The sequence below is a fragment of the Cygnus olor genome, chromosome 25 (genome assembly GCF_009769625.2).
Source record: "Cygnus olor isolate bCygOlo1 chromosome 25, bCygOlo1.pri.v2, whole genome shotgun sequence".
NCBI lineage: Eukaryota > Metazoa > Chordata > Aves > Anseriformes > Anatidae > Cygnus > Cygnus olor.
The window spans coordinates 5,809,316-5,830,315 of NC_049193.1; the positions used below are offsets into that span (position 1 = coordinate 5,809,316).

At 44.9% G+C, this 21,000-nt stretch overlaps 1 protein-coding gene across 8 annotated transcripts in view; it reads left to right on the forward strand.

Moving 5' to 3' along the window:
• The window catches only part of GPATCH8 (G-patch domain containing 8), a 56,091-nt gene that overhangs the window by 25,626 nt on the left and 9,465 nt on the right, over window positions 1-21,000 (forward strand). For 4 of the 8 annotated variants that reach the window (XM_040537154.1, XM_040537155.1, XM_040537162.1 and 1 more), the window contains 3 exons: window positions 9,831-9,898; window positions 10,357-10,443; window positions 14,428-14,571. In XM_040537154.1, coding sequence (XP_040393088.1) covers window positions 9,831-9,898; window positions 10,357-10,443; window positions 14,428-14,571 — 299 coding nt within the window. Of the gene's footprint in view, window positions 1-696; window positions 7,757-9,830; window positions 9,899-10,356; window positions 10,444-14,427; window positions 14,572-21,000 lie in introns of those variants that run through there. The other 4 variants (XM_040537159.1, XM_040537158.1, XM_040537160.1 and 1 more) reach the window with 2 other exon arrangements.

A 21,000-nucleotide genomic window follows, 5' to 3' on the forward strand; every position in this document is an offset into this window, starting at 1 on the left:
TGGGGCTCCCTCCTTAGTTTCAGTGTATCCGAAACTTCCAGTACAGTTATACTGGGCAGCCATCAATACCTGCTCATTCTGTAAGGCCCTCAAGTTGTTCAACAAGGGCCTGGTGCCACCAGGCTGTGCCATGGTGATGGCTTCCCTTGTGCTAACTAGCCACTGTGGACGTAATCCAGCAGCGAGGGCGCTGCTTCTCTGGGCAGTAGCCAGAATACCCTAAAATTCACACTTGCCAGTTGCTAGCGGTGCCTCTTGCCGTTCTTGTAGTACGGTGATGCCTGGCTGATTGGCTTGTTCCCTGTGCGATGTCAGAAGCAAGCGGGGTAGTTCTGCACCTCCAGGAGAAGTGCCTCAAGGCAGCAGCCCTCGCTAACCGTGGTAGCGGTGCCTTTGTGGTGCTGGCAGAGGAGCTGAGCCTCTCGGACCAGAGAGCAAGAAACCCCCGTCCTCATTGACGTAGCTGGCGTAAGGGGGGGCTGCGATCCAGCTGGAACGCGCCAGCGTGCTGCTTGATCTTCGATTTGTATTGAGTGGAATATCAGGCAAGGGTGGTGCTCTCTGAGTGGGAGAACGATGGTTCGGAGAGGCTCATAATGAATTCAGCAGTCATCCCTCTGCTCATCTCTTCTCCTGATGTATTTTGCATTTTTCTTCCCCCCCCCCCCCCCCCCCCCCCCCCCCCCCCCCCCCCCCCCAGCCAGCAGCTTGTATTTGGAAATGATGCTTCGACTTGCTGACGGCTAGTGAATATGAGAAAGCAGAACGGGGGCTGCCAGTTGATAGGGATCACTTTCTGGAATGTGCGGCTTGGGGAGCCGTTGTTTGTCTGGGAAAAGATGTATGATGATTTTGTTCTGACATGAGAAGATGGTAATTGTGGACTGTTTCCCATTCTCGGATGGGGACGTGTAATTGATAATCAAGAAATCTGTGGCCTGGTGAAGAAATGGAGTTAGCAGTAGGTTAAAAACAGGGCCTGACTGTCGTGTGCAGCCCCCTGCTAAATGGGCCTGCTAAATAAATCACAAGTGACCTGAGAGTCAGAAGGGCTGAGTAAGATCTTGAATTCAGGTGTTCTGATGCTTTCTCTTGGAATAAGTATTTCGTATGAAGTTGGAGCATTATGAAAAGCATTGGAGGATTGACATGCAGAAGTAGTATAACTTTCATCGTGCCTTTTGAAAATATCTTTATAGGCTTCTCTTCATATCTTCCCCTTGTTTCCAAATTTTTGCTATAGTATTTAAAAAAAAGTTTTTTGTGCTTGAAAACATCTGAGTTCTCTTGGTCCTTGTGTGTTTGATAGGTGGTAACTCCTCCAGGAGGAATAGCTGCAAGAGAAGTAGTTGTCTCATTTCACTAGGGAAAACGGAGCAGAGCAGATGAAAGCTCTCCTTAGGGAAGACAAAGGCCATCGGCACTTTGCTTTGCCAGGAAGGACAGGAATATGCAACTCTATCTGATGTGTTCAGAAAGAGAGGATAACACTTAGGGTGCCCGCCGAAGCGACCCAGCATTTCAGGCTGGCAGGTGTTTTAATTTGGCTCTCTCGAATCCTTCAACTAACTCGTCGGAGGAGTCACGTCCGAGGAAGTAGGTGGTTGTCTGGGGTGGGGTTGGGGCTATCGGGGTGCATGGGGGAATATCTGATAAACGTCACCAGGATGGCTAAGAGCAAGCGGGCAGACTGTAACGGAAAGCTTATGTCCAGGTCTGGCTTCAGCGAGTTCATTCAGAGCCCTCCTCCCCTTCCCACGGTCGTCCTGCAGCTGCCCCTGTTGCTGTTGGTTGTGGCGGTGTGTGAAGGGCTCGTTAGCTGGGAAGGTTCGTCTGGTTGGTGCTGGCTGTACAGAGGGACTCCGGCTTTGGCTGGGCATGGCTGGCTCATACCCAGCTGGGTGCCTGTGAGCGGCTTCTGGGCAGCTCTCATACTCCTCAGTTGTGTTTTTTTTTTTTTTTTTTGGAGCCCTCTCTTAGGGAGATGTTTGCTTGACTGCAGCCCTGATGCTCAGCCTTGCTCCAGCACCTGTACAGGACACAGTTAAGCTAAGCTTCCAGTTACCATTTTCCTCTGCATGCAGCATATGGTGTGCAGTTACTTTGCTTATAATCCACGTGAGTGTTGATTTCATTCACGCTCTTACAGAGACTGGGGTTACCCTGGTCTTTTGTGGTGTCTCCGAGAGGTGAGTCAGAATTGAATATTTTGCTATGGCAACAAATAACATGTTTTTGTCGCAGCATAGCTACTCTTAAGTACTTCTGTTGCTGAATCGAATCATTTGGATGATACGGAGTTGTTCCCGTAGAACTAGAATCGAGCCTTAAAGCCTTGTTTAAGTTTGCGTCTTGGTAGTCTTTGGGGGACCAGGACAGCCCTTCCGTCACTTGCTTGTGATGAAAACGTTACTCAGTGTGAACTAAGGTAAGCTGAAAGGTGGATGGCACAGGCCTGGCATGCTGCTTTGCGCTAGTGCCTGTCACCTCTGTTTTCCAGAGAACAGGAGCAGCAGGTGCTTTGGGAAAAGGGAGGTCTCCCTGGGGCAGGTCTGTAGAAGGAGCAGTGACTTTACCTGTAGCCTTTGGCTGGAAAGAAATGCCTCCTGACCCCCGATTCCTATTTAGCAGTGTTTTCTTCTTAATTTGGTTATGTTTTTAGCAAAGCTTTGGCATTCTTTCGACACGACTGTTCTGAAGGGCTGCCTGAATCCTGCTGGAGAGTTGCGATCCCCGGCGATCTCTGATGAAACCAAGCCTCTGCGGGGTGTCGGGGTGGTGCTGTTCCTGTCGGGCACGGCGTGCTGCAAGCTCGTGGTGTATTGTACTGGTGACGTGCAGGAGGCAGCAGTTACAAGTGTGCATAACAGAACTTTTGAGTTTGTTTTATCCTTTCATGAGCACATTTTCTAACAAGATCCATTAAAATACATAGCAAAGTCAGGCACAGCAGATTTGTTAGAAAGTGCTGGAATTCAGTTCCCCACCTGACTGTATTACTGCTGCATGGCTTTCATTGAAAGCAAACTACCAAGTGGATTTGTGTTCTATGACTTGCAAATTCTGTGATGATAAATACAGTCATCACCACTCCCATCGGTTATACCATAATGCAGTTCCTATTTGGCATGTTCTCACTAAATGTGTTCAGACAAGCTCTTGTTTTCCTTCCTTTTAGCATCAAGAGTGAAAGAACAGATCTGCCTAAAAAATGCTAAAAGATGTGCGGAGAGCAGGAGGAGCTTGCAGGTGAACTTGCGGGTTAAGGCAGGAGTTATCCCTTTTCTGGCAGCCTCTGTGATAATTTCATGCGTGAGACCAAGCTCGATAAGAGTCACTTTTCCAACAGTGTGCTAGGTGGCTGCTGGCGAGGCGTGCTTTGGTTCTGGGTGCTGCTTTCTTTGGACATGTGGGGAGCGATAAGTGGAGCTCTGACCACTCAGGCAGCTGAGATCAGTCACAAGTGTGATGGCTTGGCAGCTGCGGCTTGGGGAAATAAGCTCAGGGCTTGAATTCCAGTGGTCTTGAATCCTGGCTCTGTCAGCAGTTCACCAAATGGCTAATATATTAATGTATTTTTCCATTCGTTAAATCCTCTGATCTCACAAAGGCAGACAGAGTAGATGTTTGTGAGGCTTTGGGAACACAGAACAATGAGCATCCGAGAAAAACAGCACGAGGAAATGAGGAATTCTGTATTTATTTCTGGGTTTTGAAGCTTTGTAATAAATACAAGAGAATATGGGAGAAAAAGACAAGAATGTTTAACAGTGCCATTATTCATTCAGTATTGAATAATTTGGCAGTCTTACGCAAGAAAGATGTAAACATGGCCTTATCTTATATCTTAATGTGTCCTCACGAGGAACCTGAATTCTGGCATAGACTAATGTTTCCGTGCTCATGTTTCAGCATAAATCATTGCAATGGTTTTAAGAGAGGAGTATTTTCATGTAAAGTTAGCTTTAAAAAAAATAGAAAATGGGTAATGTGGCTTTGAAAGCCTGCTATCATCATACCAATCTTCATCACCGTGTGAAAATGCCTGAGACCGCAGGCCTGAAGGAAGGGCTTGCAGGGCTCCCTCCGCTCCACGTGAAGCGGTTGCCCTCATGCTCGCTCCCCAACGTGCAAGGTCCTTCCTTCAGTCATAGGCTGTAAGTTTTGGGTAGTTTGAGCGCGTGTAGTCCGTGAAATCGTTATTCTGTCAATGACGTAAGGTCACTGTGACGCTGAGACGTCCTTCTCTTGGCAGGGTGTCAGGCTTTATTGCCCTTTGTGCAGTGTTAGAACAGTTTTAATAAAACCACGAAAGACGTGTTGGTGGGAGGCAAGTAGCCAAGGCCGTGCGCGACCTGTCCCCGCTCCTGCGGCGTGCCCCTGGGCCAGACGGGCTCCTCAGCCCTCTCCACGTTCCGAGATGAGGTAAGGCAGCGTCTCATGCCTTGGATTTGTATTCTGGGTCAATCGAGATTGATGTTCATGCTGTAACATCGTCCATCTTGTTCCTTAATACCAGTCATCAACTGCGTTAGGAAACTGGGGGTGCTTTTTGACCCAGACTCTGTCTGTCTTCCCTCACAGAAGTTCAGTGAGCTCTGAAATCACTGACCCCTGGTTTTCTGCAAGGGTCACCCTTGGCTTGTGTGTCTAAGAAGTTTTGGGCTCGCTTGAAGTTTCTGATGCGATTGAGGTGTTTGCAACTTGGCTTTCATTTGTTTTTCTCCTGCTTAGTAAGGATGAAGTTCACTGCGCAGTTTTTGCATACTTGAAAAACAGCTTCTCCTCCTTGGGATTTGATCCTTGTTGCTGAGGGTGGCAGATGACTTCGCTTGAATCTCTTGGTTGTCTGTGACCCCTTCCAGAAATCTGAGACAAACAAGATGAGCTCACAGATCACATTCCCAAAGGAGACCAGCATAAAAGGTTGCTCTTGTTTGTTTGCTTCTTGCAGCAGTCGGCATGAGGCTGAGAATGTAGCTTTGTTTTTAGCCAGCAAGGAGCACCACAGAGCCTGCCAGGGCTTGTTGACCAGTAAAAATTAGTGGATTTCCTCATCCCTTCCCTTTTGTTGTACTGAATGAGGAGTTTGAGCGTTTTACGTGACAGCTCTATGATTACCTAAATGTGCAGTAGACACAGGAAAGTTTATAGTGTTTGCATAATCCTCGTTTTAGAGAACAAAACTAATCCAGCAGCAGGATGACTCCTCGCTGTTCCAGATGTTCCTAGAGGCAATGTACCTGAATGGTGATCACGTCCTGCGTCTGTGGGTGCTTTGCTGTGGGTGTTGGTGCCTGAGAACCTTAGTGGGGTTGGACTGGGTGATCTTTAGGGTCCCTTCCAACCCCAGCTGTTCTGTGATTCTACGGCTCCAGGCACCTCTTTACCTTCCCCAGCCCACAGTGGGGTCCGTACTGCTGGTAAGCAACCCAGCTAACCCATATCCATCAGAACCAGTTGGTGTCATCCTGAAACTTCCCCATGCAGTCTTCAGGCAGCCGCGTTTCTCATCGCTGCAGTAGCAGCTCTCCAAGAGGAATTAAAACCTCCTGGAAAGCTGTCTCCTGTCACGGTGCGGTATGAAATTCTAACATAAAGATAGCGAATAAGTAAAAATCCTCTGTGCTCAACGTGACCCCGTCTCGGTGTGTCCTTCCGAGATGCTCAGTTCATGAAATTCTCCTCCGATGAAGTGTGTGATAGCAGTCAGCCCTCTAGCATTGTTTCCCACAGAGCATGTACCTGGGATGAATTCCTTAACAGATGTCAAGGTAGGGGGCGGGATTAGGGCTGTTCTGTTACTTTTGGTACTTGTATGCTATGTGTAAATGATAATATGAAATAGACCGGGTTAAATTACATTAATGCATAACTTCAGGGGTCCTTGTTCCTCAGAGCATTACCTCGTTTATATCTGGTTTTGAACAGACCTTCAGCAAGGCCTTATATCCACTGTAGGTGCATGGGATTGCTGGAGGGAGGAATCCTTCTGAATCTAAATCATCGCCGACAACTGTTTTCTGTTTTGACTGTTTAAAAAAAAGATAAACCGTGCGCTAGCACTGAAAATGCCAACATTTCGAGACGGGCTCAGATGGCAGGTCCATCTGGTGCAGCGTCCTGTTCGGAGGCGCGGAGCAGCATCTGCGCGCCGTGTCCAGAGACAGGAGCAAGCACCCTGCAGCTGGCAACTGTGAAATGCTGATCTTCAGAGCAGAGCATGACTCAGTGGCTCGTACTCTTGCTGAAATCCTGCAGCATTAGGATTAACTCTTTCTCCGAGGCTTGTTAGTTTGTAGCTGCTGGCAAAATATTTGCTCATACCCAGTAAGTTTGTGCAATCCAAGAGGAGTGGATTTGGAGGAGCCCGTCCCTGCTGCAGCTTGGCGAGGTGCTCCTGCAGTCCGCTTCCTTTACTCTCAGGTTGTTTTCTAAGGTGCAGCTCTCATGTAAGCCGCTGCTTTTTCTCAACCCTCTTGAGGTTTGTGCTTTGTCGTCCCCCCCTGAGGTGTTTCCCCTTTGTGGAAGCATTTATTCAGCAACCCCCTCTTGGGTGGGGTGTTGTGGCACTGTAACGTGACAAATCTGTGAAGGAAAGAGCCTGTGCCCTAGTTCTGAACGAAAGTAACTTTTTTGAGGCTTTTTGGGGGGGTTTTAGGGGAAGGGGTGCGGACACAGCTGCATGATTTGCCGTGTGGAGGGGTTCGTTGTCAGGGTGGCAGTGCTCACAGCCCTGGTTTGGTGTGAAGCGCTGCAGTTCTTGGCCATTCCTGCAAACTCAGCTTTCCCCTTCGCAGTGCTGGTGTACCCGAGAAGGGTCAGAGCGAGAACCCTAAAGTCGGGAGCCCTGCAACCTCTGAGAACCACGGTTATGTGCTGGTAAAGCTCACATTGTAGTGCGGAGAACCTTTGGATCCTTTTCCTTGAGGGAGTTCTTTAAAAGAACTTAGAGCTTAACTTAAAAGCCCCATTTTCCCCTTTGGCTGTTCTCCATCTTCTGCCCAAGCCTGCTTGGCGTTCAGCGGGGTTAGGGGTGGCTCTTTGGCAACCGACAGCGTGTTTCTTCCTGCCCGCCACAGTGGCTTTCCTAGGGCACGACAGGAGGCTCCCCAGGCCTCTGTGACCCAGCGCCGTGCCTGGCAGCGTGTTCTGCTTCCCCGGCCTGCTGTGTGGAGCCCTTGTTTCGGTGCTGGAGACGTGCTCGGAGTGCTCGAGCTTGGCACTTGCCAGCTGGATGTCACGCTGGGCTCCGGCTGGCTGCTGTCTTATTTCATCCGCAAGGAAATAACGGTTAAGACTAAAATGGAGGCATCGCCTTTTGTGTTAAATATTCCCCTATTAAAACAGAGCTTGTTTCCCCCCCCACACACACAAAAAAATATTGGTAATTGCCTGAAGGTCCCGATTTGGTTCTTTTTAAATTGCCTGCTTAAATGTGCCAAAGTGCATCCTTGAAATTGGGCCATCACCAGGAGCTCAACCTCTGCCAACACCTGCAAATGTCAGGTTGCAAACGCAGCCGTGAAATCGAGCAGCAACGGCTCAGATGTACCCACTCCCTGATTCCACAGGGCAAAGCATGGTGCTGGGGTGGAGGGGTGAGGAAGAAGCCTCGTATTATATTAACCCATCCTACCTGCCTACTACAAACGGCCTATTTTCTGCCCCTAATGGTTTCTGCCTAACAAATGGTGTTTCTTTTTTACAGCGTTATGATCCTGGACTTGTTGTGGTGATGGTAAACTTAGCAGTGGTAATTTTTTATTTTCAGACTGAATTACTCCTTTTGTCATCAGTGCACCAATATGTTAGGCTTACTTTCTCTGTTGTAGCCATCATCCTTCTGCTTGGTCTTTCATTTTCCTTTCCTTTCCTTTCTTTATGCACACTTGTCTGATCCTTGTTCATTAAAGGGTATTGCTAAAAAGGGATGTTTCTGTTTGTGTTAGAACTGCCAAAATCAGTTTAAACGTAAATTTCTAATACTGTCCAAACTTGATTTTCCCCAACACGATGGGCACTAGCACTTGCTACTGCAATTTACAAATAGATTTTGAAAAACTTTGACTGCCTTAGAAGGCAAAAGTACTGATGCATTGTTTGTACGCAGGGGTTTACCAAGGCAATGAGGCTGCATCAAAAGATCTCTATTGCTGGAGAAACCAAACCAAACTAAAACAAACAAACAAAAAAGCTTGAAAAAAAAATTCTTGGCACTTGCTGCCAGTCATTCCATTTGGGTTTACCACTTACCAGTAAATCCCTGGCTGAGACGTTATGAAAGTGATATTGCACTTAGGAAGTCATTTTTATAACCTGTCTTTAATTTGGTCCTTTTGCTAAAAATTGCAGTCACTGCTTACTTTATTATACCATTGGGCATAAGAGAAACATTTTCACATGGAAAATGATGTTAAAATACCCAAATGAAAGCTTAAATCAAAGTACAATTTTGGATCAACTCGACAAATGCTTTTGGAGTTGGTGAATATATGCCTGCCGTCAAATGTATGGGCATGTAAATGAAAATAAAACCATTAAATGGATTTCTTTCTGAAAGAAAAATACATACTTCTGTGCCTCTAAGAGTTTAAAAAAAAAAAAAAAAAGTCTGGACAAGGCAGGTTGCTGAGGACTCTGGAGTCCGAAATCCATGGATTGCTGCTTTGGCAGAAGTTAGAGAAAGCTAATGCTGAGAGGAGAGCAGTTGATGCACATACACATTTTCTGAGGCAGTTTTAAAGACTTCAGCCTTCTGCGCATGTGGATTGCGATGTAACTTTTTTGGCATGATTAAAACCTGGAGATCTTTTAGCCCAAAGGTATAATATGTGTTGTATGTGTGTATAACAAAACAGTTGTTTACACCAAACCAAGAGCAATATTAAGGGAAGTAAACATTCTGTTTTTTCACTCAAGGTATGCACCAGAGAAGGTAAGTACTTTTTCAGTGGGCTTACATCACAACAAACAGCGCGAGTTGTGATGTAAAATTTCAATAAATAAATACAAATTAAAAAAGCTGTGGTAGTAAAGTGCTTGTCTGCCCCATTTTGCTTTGTTTGGCTGGTTATGAGTGGATTAAAGATATGTTTAAACAACAGCAAAAAAAAAAAAAAAAACAACCAACAATAAATCTCCAGCATAGTTTGATTAGTTCAAAGTCAATTTTCTTCGCAACTAGTCCTTTTCACAGCTTACAGATGACACAGCAGGTGCTGGAGCATCTCTCTGCAGGAGCTGGGAAGCAGGGCACTGACCACCTGGCCTGGGTTGGTGGCGCTCCTTTTGAGGGAAAGGAGCTTGGCTTATGCGCCGCTCCGCCAGATTAGCGTCCTTCCCCCTCTTGGGAAGTGCCAAAAGCTGGTGGGAGGGAGGCTTCCACGCTTTTCACAGGGAAGTCATGATCAATTCTTGATGTGGCAGTGCAAAAAAACATGTTTAATAGCTTTTTTTGCTTGTATCAGGAGATTAGGAGCACACATTGCCTGGTGTGGAAGCACTGAGAAGGTTCATTGCTCAAGTCCTGTTAGCATCCACGTGCTAGGACTTGCCATGGTTGAACATTAACCACGAGTACGTTTTACCCAACCGGTTAATGTTCAGAGGATAGCTTTTGTCAGTACTAGAGGTGTGTTAGACTTGAGCCGGTTTGGAGCCGAGAAGCAGGTTTGGCTGTAAGCTGTGAGAATGGCTTGTGTTTGGTTCACTGTAGCTTTCTGGTCTCTGCACTCCAAGGCAAGATCTCTAACCACCCAAACCCAATGTGTCAAGTGAGCTGTGGACACGGACCGGCTGCTGACCACCCGCCTGTGTTCCTGTTACAGGGAGGACGGATCCCATCCCGATTGTCGTCAAGTACGATGTCATGGGCATGGGGCGGATGGAGATGGAGGTAAGCTTGCCTGGCTCCGGCACGGCCCCTCTCACTGACTGCCTGGAGCTTGGAGAGTCTGTAGGGAAGAAATTAAAAAGTAAGAATTTGTGCGTCAAAGGTGAAGAAAAACTTGCTCTTAAATCAACGCAATAAGCAAACATTTCTGCTCAAAACGCACACTGTTTACCACTGGTTACCTGAGGTCTGGATGGCACCCTAAACTCCTCAGCTTTTTGAGTTTCACTTCTGCAAAACCAAGGCGGCTGCTGGCAGTGGATGGGCCTGCTGGGAGCCACCAGCTCGGAAGGATTAGCGAGCTGTTTTGCACGTGGGTTGCACTGTGGGATGACAAAACAAGGAAAAAGTAGTACAATATGCAAAGATTCTGTTTCAAACCTCATCTTTTAAATTACACATTCTGTCAGTCTCAGTAGTGCAAAGTATTTATGGGACAAATTACTTTTTTTTTTTTAAAGCTTGACTACGCCGAAGATGCCACTGAGCGGAGGCGTGTACTGGAGGTGGAGAAAGAAGACACCGAGGAGCTGAGGCAGAAATACAAGGTACTGAAATGGGGGCACTAACATCAAAAGTCCACAGGGGCTCAATGGGAGGGGACTTGTTCTAGCAGGATACGGCTCTGACTGTTAGGCTGCGGTAATAGTAGTAGGAATTACCTATTCTTGTTTATTATTGGTGTTGAGATTCTTTTTATTTTAACAAATGGGTTATTCACTTCCTAGAATTAACCTTGGTCTTTGTTTCGCTGCTAAAGAGCTGCAGGTTAGCAGCAAGGCTTTCTGTCAGTGTGCTTTGCTTCTGTTTGGGAAATAACAGTTAGGGTGAGCAGAACGTGTCCTTCCCTAGACCCAGCGCTGCCAAAGTTCCCTGGTGAACATGCCACTTTGTCAGTGCAGAGTCTGCAGACGCAAATTTCAGATGGACAGTTACCAACTGGAAATGATGTATCATAGAATATGAGAGTTGGGAGGGACCCACAAGGATCTACCCAAGGTGTAGATCTGTTGTTACTGAGTAAGCAGCAAACAATGTGTTATGATGTGGTTGTGTACGTGCTGTTCTCTGAAAACACAGGACATGGCCTCAGTTCTGAGGAATTGATAGGCTGTATCTCTTTGGAAGAACTTCTCAGGCTGCATTAAAAAAAATATACGCGTATATTCCATGTTTCTGTAGGGTTTATGAAACCTGTAAGACTTAAGGAAACCCCAGACTTATCTTTTTAATGATAAAAAAGGGCCGTCACGTTGGCATTGAGCATGGCGTGTTGGAGCACATTTGAACCAGCAGTAACTGAGTTCCCACTTGGCGCTCTGTGGAGATGTGGTCTTTGCTAGTCCTTTAATCCACTCTTCTGCTTAGCAGCCTGGAAAGTACATGAAGCCTTGAGAAAGGCTGCTCCTTCAGTTGTCCTGAGACTTAAGAAGTAGCGGGACTGAAGAAGAGCCGCAGACATTACAATGAAGTGTCATTTTTGCATAAATTTTAATTCTTCGAGAAATAGTGGAAAAGTAGTTTCAGTGCCATTAAAATTAAACATAACCATGGCAAATCTAAAATTTCATTTCTCCGGTTGAACAGTTAATATTGCAGACGGTTTATTCAGCTATGAAAACTTGTATCTTCCCTTCTTGATTCTCCCCCTCCCCTTAAGTTGAGACCTTAATGTGTTTTTTACAAAGCAGAATGCCTTTACAAAGAGAATTGCTGGCGTATTTGTTCATTTAAAAATAAAAGCCATTGTAATTAGTTATAAAACTAATTATTAGTTTGGACCTGAATGAAGTTAATGATATCTTATGGCATGCTTTAAAAGTGCAGGCGTGCTCTTAAATGGGCTTACATAGCCTGTGCTGAACGGTTCCTCCGTGTCCAGGTGCGCTTTCTCCTTGAAGCTGTGCCGTCTTTTGTTGTTTTCAATGCTGTCCATGCCGGGTGGCGTACCGCTCGCCCACTGCAACACGAGGAGGTTTAGTTCTGACGGAGCTGTTCCCGGGCAGCATTGGACCCAAAGCCTGATCCTATCCCACAGTGAGAGTGAGCCCCTGGCTGCGGTGCTGGGGACCTTCAGGATGGCAGCAGCTGCAGGGGCAAAGTGTTGCTTCATTTCGGAGGGTTATTAGGAGCTCTTGTGTGAATTGCGTGTAATGATGTTTGTCTCAAGTCTGCAATGCAATTTATGGTAAAGTTCTTAGCTTTTGCAATTGTCTTTCCAAATGCAGTTGGATGTGCATTGCTCTCTGAGAGCATTTTCCCTTCCTGCCAGTATTCAGCACAAATCTTTTTCAGGAGCTCTGTGGAGCAGCAGCAATCCCTCCCAACTCGGATGTATTTTTATTAGTGCGCTTCATCGTTAGGCTGTCGCATTTCCATATTAATCTGTGAAAATCTCTGCAAGTGTAAATTTTTCATTGCTCCGCAGGAGTCCGTTATGCAATTGCCAACTGTGGCCGCATCGTGATTAGCCATTCAGTGAGTCTCAAAGGAATTTCAGATAACTCTGCAACCAAGAAGCAAGAAATGTTCTTTAATTCCCTTCTCTTGTATAGGTGCTGATAATTCAAATGGCTGTTTTCATTGTTTAGCCACAGGATGCTCTCTGAAAAAAATACACATGGTGCAGGAAGCTTGTTCGGAGTTTCAGAAGAACTTTAAATGTCATTGTTCTGTGAACCTCATGCTGCTCTGTTTTCCTTTCCTGTCTTCGTGGGGACCTGCCTCAGGCTCAAATCTCTAGATGCCTTTTTCCCTTCTAAGCAAGGGCCTCCTATAATGGATGGAAGCAGGAACTTCAAACAGATTTATATTTAAAGATTCGATAGTGCTTTAAAATGAAAAAAAAAACAAACAAAACAAACAAACTTCTAGCAGTAGAATTTCTCAGATTTTTTTTCCCCGGGATGCTGATTTTTTTTGCATGAATCTAGCATTATAGAAAACACGATTGGCAATATTAAAGTAATTTTGATGTGAGAAGTGGGAGATTAACCACATTATCGTGAACAAAATCTTATCAAATCAAAAGAGGAATGCTTTCTATGTGGTTTTTTTAATGCTTACTACCTCCTCTTTCTTATGCAAGAAAATTTCCCATAAAAAGTTGGTTTTGAAGACAAACTCTTAAACTGTTACATGCCTTTTCTCAAATGTTAGGCTATTTTTTTTTTCTTGATTCACTTCTCTTTATTCCAATTGAAATGGGTAAGGTAAATAGCTGTGCTGGGTGTGCTGCTGTTAGTACAGCATACTTCGTGATACAACCTTTGTAGCTTTTTTCAGAACAGTCAGCGTTAAGTGCTTCTGACTTGTAAACCTTCCCCAGCTTCCTATGCGGGGTGCAGATGCCTTGTTAGCTCTGCTGGCGGGGCTGTAACGGAGCCTCGGCTGGAGGCAGCAGCCGCTCGCCCTGCGGTTCGTCTCGCCCGGCATCGGGTGCGTTCAAGCCCCCGGTTGCTGGCCCCGGTCTGCATTGATGCAGCTGCCCCGCGGGGATGGGGTCGCGGAGCAGCCGGGGCTGGGCTTCAGGCGGCGGGACTTGAGCCGCGGCAGCGGTTTGAGGGCTTGCCTGGGGTTTGCACCGAGCGAGCAGGCGGCTGCGTGGGCGAGTCCCAGAGCTTTTTGACCCTGCCAAGCTGAAAGCTGCTACTTCTCTTTATAGCAAAAGAGGAGGATGTGACCGTTGCCAATCTAGATGCGGCACCTTTTCCTCAGAGGTTTAGTTTTGTGCCTAGAAACATGTTGAATTATATAAGGAATAAGTAGTGTGTACAGCCTTTAACAAAATGGGGGGGGAAGACCTCCCTAAATGGCAACTACCTGTGCCTGTTCCTGGTGTAATCGCTGTTTGAACTCAGCTTAATGGACGGTGTTGCTCCTGGGAAGATTTCGCTGACAGAAAAATGACCGTAAAATTACACTGAAGCGAGTTAGGGTCAATGGTTTCTGAGCGGTGCTTTCCCAACCGCCTGTGTGCGTCCCTATTGAATTACAGACAAATCGAGATGGAGCAGATGTCTGTTAGCACTCAAAATGGAGGAAGTATCAGTGGTTAAAGTTCTAAGAGTCTGTTCCAAAAGCAGCGATTTTCCATGGGTTCGATGTGTATTTGTTCATTGCCTTTTGTGAGCAGGCAGCTGCCAGTTTGTGTATGTTAGCTTGAGGCTTTAAACCTCTTCTTTTATTTTCCTTTAAATCTCAGACAATCCAGCAGGCTCACTTCTTGCAGGTGGAAGAGGACTGTCTTAGTGCCGTACTCTAGTACTAACTCTTTTTGAGCAGTCTCCTTTTACAGATACCTGCGCTAATGATAAGATTACGTTCTGTCAGGAGACTGAATGAAGACTGGGTTGATAGCACAGCCAAGTTATTCTTCATACTTTTTAATGTGTAAAGACTTACTGGTTTAAAAAAGGTGCTTTAATCATCAGTGTATGTTGAGGTTTTCTTAAGGAATATTTTTCCCTAAAGGAATCTTCCCGATTGTTTTACAGGAATTTTAACAGAATTGTTTTTTCTTAATTTTGCAGGATTACGTTGATAAAGAAAAGGCAATTGCCAAGGCTTTGGAAGACCTCAGAGCAAACTTCTACTGTGAACTCTGTGACAAGCAGTATCAAAAGCATCAAGAGTTTGACAACCACATAAACTCTTATGATCATGCTCACAAGCAGGTAAAAAGTTGTTGATAGTATGGCTCGTTAATTTTCTGTTCATTGCAGCGGTCTTGTTTGTGGTTAATACTTTGAATTTCCCCGGTGTGCTGCTTATGCTCATAGCCCCAGGAATAGGTGTTTTGTGTCACTGGTTAAGATTCGTATGCCCACCATTCATAACAAAAAACCCACAACACTGTACAGCAAAGCCATTGTTTACATCAAGAAGCCCCAGTTTTTAATGACCCTCAAGCAAGAATGGGCTGCTGTTAAACTGGGAAGAATACACGTGGATATGGATGGCTCCCAGTTTGCATCAGCTTTTATAGTAATACAACTCCAGAGTCTGATGATATGCCATGTGGACGTTTTAAAAACTTTATTCTGTGTTCTGTCAAGTTACTGAGAAGAGACTAGGAAATAAAGGGCTGTGTCAAAAGAATTGCAAAAGAGGGGCGGTTTTCAAATTCTGTAATGCTCATGAGAAGATCGATTCAGAATCTGTGGAATTGGCTTTTGTCCCAAGGTAGGATGTACTGCAATATCTATGTGATACTTTGTGTGGCATAATAAAAGTTCATGTGTTAGCCTAATCTATTCGACCATTTGAAGCTGCTAAATGAGATGTAAATTTAAAACAGATAGCAATGTTGTGCTCATCTAGGGATAAAATTGCTCAAAGGAGACTTTTTGGTATTGTTAATTATAAATTCTAACAATACGATCGTTAAAACACTGATAACTTCTGGAGGATGTGTTGCGGAGTACTAGGTCTTGCAAAATGGAAGTGAAGCAACAGCTTTTAAAATGAGAATATAACATTACAGAATATGAATTTTTTATGCGTTGAGTACAGGATGTGATAGTTCAAAGTAAATTTGCTGAGGGAGACTTAATAGGAAATCTCATGGTAGGGCAATTTCTGTCTGAGTCCGGTGATGAATTGTGGTTTATAGATTAAGAGCATGTGCTTTGTGTGGGGAAAACAGGCTGTCTTGCCCGAGCTGGTGGCACAGTTGTGATACCTGATAGCAGTGTACTTTGTCTAAATTTTTCCATCAACTTGTTTGTTGAAACTTGACCGCTATTACACGCGTCTATTTAGGAGGTGGAAGGACCTGTTTGTGGCACATTCTTACAGTGTGGTGATAAAGTGTGATAATGGCTACTCCTGCTCAAAACAATTGGGTGGTTAATTAGGGGACTGACACGAGGTTAGTAAGGTTCTAGCCTCTACAGATGGAAAGAGAAACAAACCACACCCCTCGTGGATTGTTTAAATGGTCACCAGCAGGGGTGCAAGAAGAATGGCCGGAAAGAAGAAGTCTTGGTACTGCACAGGGTAGCGTAATCTTCTCATCCATAGAAAGGACTTTGGGGGTTGGTTGTTACAGACGGTCATCTGTAAAGCAATTGATGCTCTTGGACAATTTTTGTGTCCGTTGCAGCGACTTCTGGCAGGCTTTGGAGAGAATGAGCCTTTAAAATCTTGATAAGTCACACAGCATTAATTCCTAGTTACACAGGGGTTTAAACAAAGAAGCAATCATGCTTTATTTAGGGGGGAAAAAGCTTGCTCAGCGTTATGTAGTGCTGAAATGTGTGTCACCCTGTTGGATCAGTGTTCAGTAAGTGAACTTGAAGCTACCTAGAAACAACGAAGGTAAATTTGCATAAGTAACACTATCTCGCTGGTGGTGTTCATTATCGCTCAAGATAAGGCCCATTTCTGACAGTCTATTCCAAATTGTGAGGTGGTCTCCAAAGTAACAGCTATCTTTTCATAACGTTGCACATTGATATTTCCTGTTTTGCCTCTTTGGACAGGAGGGAAAGGTTACATAAAGGCTAACACAGTTTTTTGAGAAAAAGAGTTTTCTTAAAAGTAGGCTAATCAGTAGGTTTTCCTGGAAAGATGAGACGTTACAGCATCCTAGACAATTAAGCAAACCAGTTTGGTGTGTATTGCTTCTGCAACATTTTGTCTTCTCAGCAGTAATTCTCGAGGTGTCAGAGCTTCAGGTTTGCCTTCTCTTGTTGAAGAGATTTCCACAGGATCGTTGTTGCTTTTAAGTATTTTTAGTTGCACATACCCACGGCATTCAAGTGTTTCCTTGTTCCTTCTGTGGCTCAGTGAACATTAGACTGTCTCTGTAAATAGACATTCCATCCTCAGATCCCTTTCTTCTCCCGAGTTATAAAGACGCTGTCTTGTATTCCAGGAAGGAACTCAGGATTATTGCGAAACAGGGATGATAGGTAAGTGTATTGATCCCTACCGGATAAATTTTGGACCAACCACCAACTTATTCACACCAAACAATTAAAGGGGAGGCTTTATTATTTTTACTTCCTGACTGCACTGTTTTCATGGCATTTTGTTATGTCTGAGTCAACATCAACACCAAGTTTCTATCCAAAAGGCAGTATTTCTAGATTACCTTAATTGGAAAAATGATCATAAATTTATTATCACAAATCACCGGCTTGTATTTTAAACGTCGTGTTGGAGGTATGTAATGTTCTTCTCTAGACTTTTCTTAATAGGTTAGTTCTTGAAATGAATAGTACAAATGTTTTTAAAGAACCATATTCACTGGTTCACGTATTCACTCTGAGGGGGAAGCCAGAGGACTAAAAGCAACTCAAGTTCATACAGATGGCGCTGTAAGAAAAAACCTCAGTCCCTCTAAAGTTTGTTCAGTGATCATTTGGAAAGTGCTGTTACCATAGATGTAATAACTTCTTGTGCCCTGGAAAGCTACTGATATCTTTAATTGGTATTTTTTTTTTAGCTATAAGCTCTTGAGCCCTGGCAGCTAGAGCTAAGTGGTAGTTTACGAAGGACCCCCGCCTCTGATGCTGCACAGTCGTGACTGCCTTTAATTAACAGAGAAATGTGGGAAGAAGGCAGGTGTAGAAAGAAAACTGCAGTTAGCAAGGAACTTGGATAGTGAGGATGGAGCCATTTTAGGTTTTGCGCTTCTTTCCTGTGGATCTGCATATGTGATGTCCAGGTGCTTGAGAGCTTCCACAGTCCTCGAATACTCTGGACTTGGTGGGAATGCATCTTTATGGCATTACATCAGACTTGGCCCTTAATTTGGTTTTAACATCAAGATAGAATACCTCATACCGGAGTTTGGTGGAGAAAAAAAAAAGTTGCCTTACCTGGGCTTGTACCCAGGTAGTGCACAGCATTAGTGAATATCAAATAAACCTCATCTGTATCACACATTGCAGAGAGCAGTTTGTTAAATTCCTGTGCTTGGAACTGTCTTAGCAGTAACTAATGTAGCATTTGCAGTCTCCTTTTACTTTTTTTTAACTTCATCTGAGAGCTTACATCCAGAATCTCATGTATGGTTTATACTGTAGCTGTCTATTACTGCTAGCATGCCTGATGAAGGGCTGAGCTGTTCACTGAGTCACCGACCCTACAGAATAAAGACATTTACCTTTTGAATTCAGTGCGAAAAACATGTTCCTGTGAACTTTTGCCAGGTTAACTGTGAGAACTCTAACTAGTATCGAAATACAGTCTTTTATGTAGCTTTAATTTTATTTTTTCTAAATGTGTGGCATTTTGGAGGTGTAGATGATTAACTCTGCCTTTCGTAGATTCTCTTTATAAAGGGACAAAGGGAATATATTTCCCTAAAGAGGTTCTTTGAGAAAGGGGGTGGAACTAAGAAGTGAAACTATAGATCTGTGGTTCTCTTCCTGCCCTAATTAACTGGATCTTTGTTTCTAATGCCAAAGGGGAGAGCCCTGTCAAAGCACAATAAAATTACCAACACAGTCACCGCTGTGGTTGATGAGTACTCTAAAACCAAACCCTGAACTTTCTGGTTTGGGAAGAATTGTACTTGTGCTTTCCAAAATCTTGTGTCTTCGAGTACAACATGAATGTAGAAGAGTTGAGAACGTCTCCAAGATACTCGGTGTTATATGAGAGACTTCTCTACTGTATACTGTAGAAACACTTTGCCCTCGAGAAATGGGGATGTGCACTCTAGACATAAGTGGAGAGTGTTCAATAAAATAAATTTTCAGAGTGCAAGGCCTGGGCTTCATGGTTACAAGCACTGCTCCCTTCCTGAGGGGTGAGCAGATCTGTGTCATTGGGTTATCTGTGTTCCATTAACTTGTGGTATATCTTCATAAATGGAAGAGAGGAGTTGTCAGGGAAGAAATTAAGATGAAATAAAGCTGCAGATGCCTGCCACTTCCCCTCTGCTCTTTTTACTTCGTTTATTATCGTGCAAAGAATGCTGATTACCAAAAGTAAGCATTGTATTATCACTTGTATGAAATGATAAAACAAAGGTTGCCATCCTTTGAGCTCGTGTTTAGTAATGGTGTAGTTCACTCCCAGAAGCTTTTGTGGCAAAGAATCAAGCATACATCAAGAGTTCAGAAAGCCAAGAATCTGCTGGCATATAATGAAAAGTACATTATTATTTTATTTAATAAGGATTGGCAGAGACTTGAGAACAATAGCTGGGGAGGAGTAGGCTCTGTAATGGGATTGCGCTGTCACGTGGGCTGTCTCCTGTTTCAAGCCAGTGCAGGAAACTCACTGCACGTGAATCTGGTGTGCCCCCCTCTCGCATGTAGTGTTTGTCCTGGAAGTCCCAGATCTCCAGGTCTAGTAAAGCAGCAGAGTGCTGTATTTTTCTGAGAATAACTTTATCTCCTTCTGCTCTGCAATTTTAGGCACAGAACGCCTGTTAAATAGGCCTCTGTTCAGTGAAATTGCCTGGCTTTGTCATGCAAAGAAGTTAAATTGAGAAAATCCATTTGCTGTTTGCTGTGAACCTGAAAAGCAAGGCACTTTAATTCCATAGTGGGGAAGTCCTGCCTCAGTACGATCTCACGTGAGCAAATTCTCAGGCAGGGTTACCGTAGTGCATGCTAAGTTTTTACACTCTTCCTATTTTTGCAGCAGTTTCTGAATCCTGATCTTCCCCTCTTATTTAACCACCTTCGCATGTCTGTGATGCTCTGTCTCTAGAGCTTTAAATTGATGCAGGGGTGCAGCCTCTTTAAGCTGATTTGAAGAGAACTGTAAGGTAATGGTGTTGTATGCCAATTGTACCCCTCCTGAGCTATGCAGTGATCAGGAGATAATCCATTACTGTAGCTGTCTGTGCTAGATTACTAAAGTAGCTGTAGATTTTATAGAAAACCTGTTCTTTAAGAGCTTGATTGCACTCCCATTGAAACTTAGACTTCTTAGTGATTTTCATTAGAAATGAGGCTCAAAATACCGTCCTTTGTTAGAAAGCTGGGGTGGGTGGTATCTATTAATAAAGAGCAATACCAGCCTGAAGGAGGGCTTGAGGTAGTGAAGTTCTGCTCTTCTGGCTGTGCCTCGAGTGCAGAAATCCAGATCAACTTCATTTCAGCACCTAGTGATTTGTGTCCCCGTGTGCTGGTCGCGGGGCTTCCCGCTGTGGCCATTCTTCCAGCGGAGGTAATAAAGTCACAGAGTAATACCTCCTGGCTCCGTGGTCACCGTCACTTTGGAAACGTGTTGGAAACCGCAGTTTGGAAACGCATTGCTGCTTAGAAAAGCATTCTGCTTCCTCAGAGAGCACACTGCCTACCAAGGAAAAAATGCTTGCTAGTTTTTAAATCCTGTAGTAGCACGAAGGGATCCGTTTGGCTTGAGAGAGGACGTGGCAGGTTGGTGGCCCCGACCCTGCTGAAGAAACCAGGGTCTTGCTGAGCACGGTGAGAAGGCTTAAAAGGGCTGGTTTCACCCCAAGAAGATAGGTTCCCGGGTTCATCCTCTTGAGTTCGTGGAGAGAAGCTCCGTGAGGGTCGGCTGAGTGGCAGTGCCATGCTCCTGTTGCTTTTCCTCCAAAAGAGCCCACGTGTTCGGGGCAGCCGAGGCTCGTGGCCCCACAGCCTTTGAGCTGCCTTTTGAGGCAGCCCAAACACCACGCGGCCGTTTGGGGGGACTGATAAATGCTTGCCTGAGGATTAGGTGAGAATTTTGTTAGTGTAAGCCTGGCTTAAACCTCGATTTCGTTCAGATAGCTTTCTGAGAAGGCTGAGAGCTGGAGTGCACTGAAAAGCACTGCATGGCTTCGACGTTCCCCTTGGTGCTGTGAAGCTGCTCGTGAGGCTTCTCGCTGCTTCGCCCGGTCATTTCAGGGGAGGGACGGCCAGCACAGCTGTCACTTTGCCACTGTTCCTTGCACGGATACGTTGCTGCTTTCAGACCCGCTTTGGGAACAGTTAGTGAAGTAAGGGTTGCTGCGTGAGGTTATTTTGAACAGTTCTGGCCGTTTTAATAGCTGAGTGCTCATCCACTGCCTGTGAGCATAGACTTCTGCACGGATGCTGTCGTGACCTGGTTTTGCAGGTCAGCCCTCTGGTTTTCTGTCCTCCTTTGTTCCCCCACCCCAGGTCGCTTTTCTGTAACATCATGCAGTC